The sequence below is a fragment of the Ipomoea nil genome, unplaced genomic scaffold (genome assembly GCF_001879475.1).
Source record: "Ipomoea nil cultivar Tokyo-kokei standard unplaced genomic scaffold, Asagao_1.1 scaffold1353, whole genome shotgun sequence".
NCBI classification, from domain to species: domain Eukaryota; kingdom Viridiplantae; phylum Streptophyta; class Magnoliopsida; order Solanales; family Convolvulaceae; genus Ipomoea; species Ipomoea nil.
Window position 1 is genome coordinate 214,779 of NW_017617781.1, and position 5,363 is coordinate 220,141.

At 39.4% G+C, this 5,363-nt stretch overlaps 1 protein-coding gene across 1 annotated transcript; it reads left to right on the top strand.

Annotated features, from left to right (window-relative positions):
- Positions 1-4,600: 4,600 nt before the first annotated feature.
- On the top strand, positions 4,601-5,134 carry LOC109185718 (uncharacterized mitochondrial protein AtMg00860-like). The gene has a single exon (XM_019335674.1). It carries the CDS (start codon positions 4,601-4,603, stop codon positions 5,132-5,134), a length of 534 nt encoding a protein of 177 aa, XP_019191219.1.
- The last annotated feature ends 229 nt before the right edge of the window (positions 5,135-5,363 follow it).

Sequence of the window (5,363 nt, forward strand, 5' to 3'; positions counted from 1 at the left end):
AACCACAAATTTCTTTGCGCCGGCATCCTCACTTCGGTATTTATGATCCAAAGCTTCCCACAGCGCTTTCGCTGTGCCAATCGTGCGATATACATCGTATAACGCATCACACAATCCATTTAGGATGTAGTTTCGGCATAGGAAGTCCGAATCCTTCCAATAGCCAACTGCCATCACGGATTGGGCATCCTGTTCCCTTAGTTCGGGAACCTTCTCGGTCAAAAATCTCGCCAAGCCGAGAGTTGCTAGGTAGAACAACATCTTTTGTTGCCACCTTTTGAAATTCGATCCAATACCGGTGAATTTCTCCGGTCTTTCGGCCGAACCACTCGGTACCCGAGTCATGGGATTATATCCCTCGGTGCTCCCACCATCTTATGAACCAACGTTCACTGGTGTAGCCTGGGAATTAGCAACATTATTGCCATTCCCACCACTGTTGTTCTCAACAACATTCTCCTCCCCGAGAGCTGGCAAAACTGGATTCTCCATTTCTTCTAGGAAATTAGAGATAAACAACCAACGGGAAACGGATATAAGGTTTTAAGATTGTTGGGTAATATGGTTGAAAATTCCCAAAAATAATAATAATCCTACGGAAAGATTAATATTATTTGGGAAAACAGAAAATTGGGAAGGAAAAAGAGGAGTGTTTGGGTAAAGGTTTAGCACGAGTTCGAACACGAAGTTCTTTTCCTTAAAACCTTATTTACTACCTCCCACAAGTGCTAGGAGCGTTGCAGCCTAGGTTTCCCAGGATAAAACGTGCTACGATTCCTTGTTTAAGCACCTAAACAAGGAAACCGGCAAATAAAGCAAAGCTTAGAACACTGGTTGGCTAAAAGAAGAGAGTAGAAGCAGAGTTTTGAGATGAAAAGCTACTGGAATTCCTTTGTTTCTCACTGTGTGTAAAAATGCTACTGCTCTACCTCTCTTTATATAGGGATGTTGGAAGGGATAGCATTCAACATGGTCTTTAATTGGTATTAAACCAATTGTATAACACCTGTAACGGTCACCACTAAGTAGGATTAAACTCAGAATTTAAAATTTGAATTAAAACAGTATTAATTCCGTAACAGATGAGTTTAATCTTCTGCACTTTCGGGTTTCAGACCGTTGGGGTGCAGGTTCACACGAGAGCACACGGACCAGTCAACACGAGAGTACATCTCTCGTGTGCACTGTGGTGCAACCCGATAGTGCACTACTCTCGTGGTCACAGATGCACGAGAGTTGTGCTCTCGGTGCACCAAAACCTCTCATGCTACATACGAGAGTAGGTGCTCTCGGTTCGGTTTTGACCGAACCAAGTGACTATATCAGATGGAAAATGATACCGAAGTTAGGCATAACTTAGCCCGCAAGGCCAGCCTATTTCCGGACGACATTCGTGCCCGAAGGTGCCGGCGCACGCGAGCTCGGGCTTGATTTCAAGCCTTTTTGATGTCCTCTAGTTGGATTTTGATTTGCACCCCCCCTCCCCCCCCCCCCCCCCCCCCCCCCCCCCCCGCACGAGAGAGCCTTTATGCTATACAATTCTACAAGCTTGAAAATAGCTCATGTATATAAGGGGGGCAAATCTTGTTTCCAAACCAATGTTGGACAAAGTCCTACATTTTCCCTTCATTTCCCAAATTAAATGGGTCTACTTTGAGAATCAATATCTCATTCACCCATTATCCGTTTTGAGCGTACAATATATCAATCTCTTCGTCTTACTACGAAGAATCCGAATCAACTTTGACCCGACCCAAATCAGAAGTGGACCCCACTGATAATTGTACCACAAAATAGCCACTTAATATGCCATTTTATGCCATTTTAAGATAATTTTTCCAACACTTACTTCGAAGATCAATATCTCAAAGACCGTAAGGAATTAGAAAGTGTATAATATATCAATAGAACGCCAAAGAAGATACCTAAAACATATCAAAATTTCAGATAAAACTAACTAGTGGATCTCGAGATATAGTTCATTCTTTGAAACTGGTCACAGAACGCGGAAATCTGGACACGGTGTGATTGCAACGTGATTGCGCGTAAATGAACTTTGGATATAGGTAAGGGAGATATGGGGTTGTTTTCATGATAGAATTTTTGGTAATATGGTGCTTGGGAGGTGTGAGTTATCGTTCATATAAGACAGGAAAAAGGGAAAACTCTTTCAGGATTGTTTTTCAAGAAACTGGAGAACATGTATCAAGATTCAAGAACACAATCAAGAATGCAAAAGAAATTTTTTTGGGGGTTTTTTAATGAATTAGACACGAAAAAAAGTAGTATGTAAGATAAGAATGAGATAAACCTAGGCTCTGAATACCAAATTGATATGAACCTAGCCCAAGATTCAAATAAAGATGGAATATTGTCCCAAGATTACTCTCAATGCAAAGATAGAGATGGATCAAAATACCTTAAACCTCATGAGAAACCCTTTGTCTCGAATCCTCAAAGACTTGGAACAGTCCCATGTAGCTTCAAGTACCTCGATGTTGCAATCTTCAATCAACTAGAGTCGGATCTAGTTTCCTTCGATTCAAGAACGAGTCCACGAACCTAAATCTAAGGTTGAAGAAAGTAAGATTGATTCGAGTCCACGAATCAATTTTCTAGCTGAGTCCACGACTAGCCACTAATTGAGTCCACAATTAGCCATAAGGTTTCTTACACAAATGTAAAGAAAAACTTAAGAATTTTATTGGATTAAAGCCTCCTCAAAACTGATATGGATGTGCCCTATTTATAGGTATAGGGCAGCATTGTAATCTAAATACAATGGGAAAAAGTGTCCTAAACCTAATCTAGAAAACAAGTAAATAGAGTTTTATTTAGAAAAGGATTTAAGGAATCCTTTCTAAATACAACTAGTGTTTTCTCTTTAATTCTAAACAATTTAAAATAAATGATGACCACAAATAATAAAGCTGATTTGGGCCTCGGATCTTGTGATTGGCAGAATTTGTAATCTTAATGGATCTTCATTATGTTGGGCCACATCATCCTCCCCTTCTTGAAAAATGATTCGACCTCGAATCTTATAAACATTGTCTTCGATCCGTGACATCACTTGAAACGGGCCACTATAATACTTTCCTCTATCGAATGGAATTATTATTGGAATTGCTTGATTTTTCCACCAATGATTCTTTAAGGATGTACTTTTTGGCCTTGTGATGAGCCCACTATAGACCCTTATTGGATTCCATGTGTGCTGGTTCCTACCAAATTGATATGAACCTAGTCCAAGGTTCAAATAATATGGAATATTATCCCAAGATTACTCTCAATGCAAAGATAGAGATGGATCAAAATACCTTAAACCTCACGAGAAACCCTTTGTCTCGAATCCTCAAAGACTTGGAAGAATCCCATTGTAGCTTCAAGTACCTCGATGATGCAATCTTCAATCAACTAGAGTCGGATCTAGTTTCCTTCGATTCAAGAACGAGTCCACGGACCTAAATCTAAGGTTGAAGAAAGGAAGATTGATTCGAGTCCACGAATCAATTTGCTAGTCGAGTCCACGACTAGCCACTAATTGAGTCCACAATTAGCCATAAGGTTTCTTACACAAGTGTAAAGAAAAACTTAAGAATTTTATTGAATTGAAGCCTCCCCAAAACTGATATGGATGTGCCCTATTTATAGGTATAGGGCAGCATTGTAATCTAAATACAATGGGAAAAAGTGTCCTAAACCTAATCTAGAAAACAAGTAAATAGAGTTTTATTTAGAAAAAGGATTTAAGGAATCCTTTCTAAATACAACTAGTGTTTTCTCTTTAATTCTAAACAATTTAAAATAAATGATGACCACAAATAATAAAGTTGATTTGGGCCTCGGATCTTGTGATTGGCCCAATTTGTAATCTTAATGGATCTTCATTATGTTGGGCCGCATCATCCTCCCCTTCTTGAAAAATGATTCGACCTCGAATCTTATAAACATTGTCTTCGATCCGTGAGATCACTTGAAACGGGCCACTATAATACTTTCCTCTATCGAATGGAATTATTATTGGAATTCCTTGATTTTTTCTCCAATGATGCTTTAAGGATGTACTTTTTAGCCTTGTGATGAGCCCACTATAGACCCTTATTGGATTCCATGTGTGCTGGTTCCTATTACCAAATTTATCTCAAAAGTTTTTATAGAGTGAAAAATGGCTATTTTGGAATTTCTTAAAACCGAATTTATAAAATAAAATTTTGGTTTGTCACACCTTACCCCCCCCCCCAAAGAGCAGTACTTGACCACACTATACCCTTAATTCCAAGAGCTAAAAGAGGGTAGAGGAAATGTTGGCAGCTGGGGTGATTACTACTAATTCTTCTTGTTTTGCCTCACCTATGTTATTGGTACCAAAAAAAGACAACTCCTAGAGATTTGCATTGATTGCAGGGCATTAAATAACATTACTATGAAGAATAAGTTCCTAATACCACTAGTGGAAGACTTATTTTCAGAATTGGTTGGTGCGGTTTCCTTTTCTAAACTGGACTAAAGGTCTGGATACCACCAGGTGGGAATAAAAGAAGGATAGGAGTTCAAAACAGCATTTAGAACTCATCAAGGGCTCTATAATTTTAGGGTAATGCCTTTTGGGCTCACTAATTCCCCAGCCACCTTTCAAGCACTAATGAACCAAGTATTCAAACCCCTACTCAGAAAAAGTGTTTTGGTATTCTTTGGTGATATTCTTGTGTACAACCCTAACTTGGAGGTCCATTGGCAACACCTAAGGGAAGTCCTAGAGATTATGAGGCAACATCAGCTATTTGTTAAGCTGAGTAAGTGTACTTTTGCTCAAAATCGGGTGGAATATCTAGGGCACATCATATCTAGAGAAGGGTTACAAACTGATCCTGCTAAGTTGGAAACAGTGGCTTCTTGGCCAAAACCCTTGACTGTCAAGGAATCGAGGGGGTTTTTGAGACTTGCAGGCTATTATAGAAGGTTCATCAAAGCATATGGGATAATCAGCAGGCCATTAACAAAAATGTTGAAGAAGAATGCATTCAAATGGACTGTGGAGGCTGAGAAGGGTTTTGATCAATTGAAGCAAGCCTTGTGCCACTCACCTGTGTTGGCCCTCCCTGATTTCCAAAAGGAATTCATTGTGGAATAAGATGCAAGTTACAAAGGGATGGGGGCCTGTGTTGATGCAGGAAGGAAGGCATATTGCTTTCTTTAGTAAAGCATTTGGTGAGAAACACTTAGGCCTGTCAATTTATGAGAAGGAGTATTTGTCCATTATCAATGCTATTGATAAATGGATGCCCTACCTGCTTTGGAGGCACTTCACTATTAAAATAGACCACCACAGTTTGCAATTTCTTTTGGAACAGAAAATAACT

What these genes read in the sequence shown, in the direction of transcription:
- LOC109185718 (XM_019335674.1), top strand. Translation starts at nt 4,601, where the DNA reads ATGCCTTTTGGGCTCACTAATTCCCCAGCCACCTTTCAAGCACTAATG.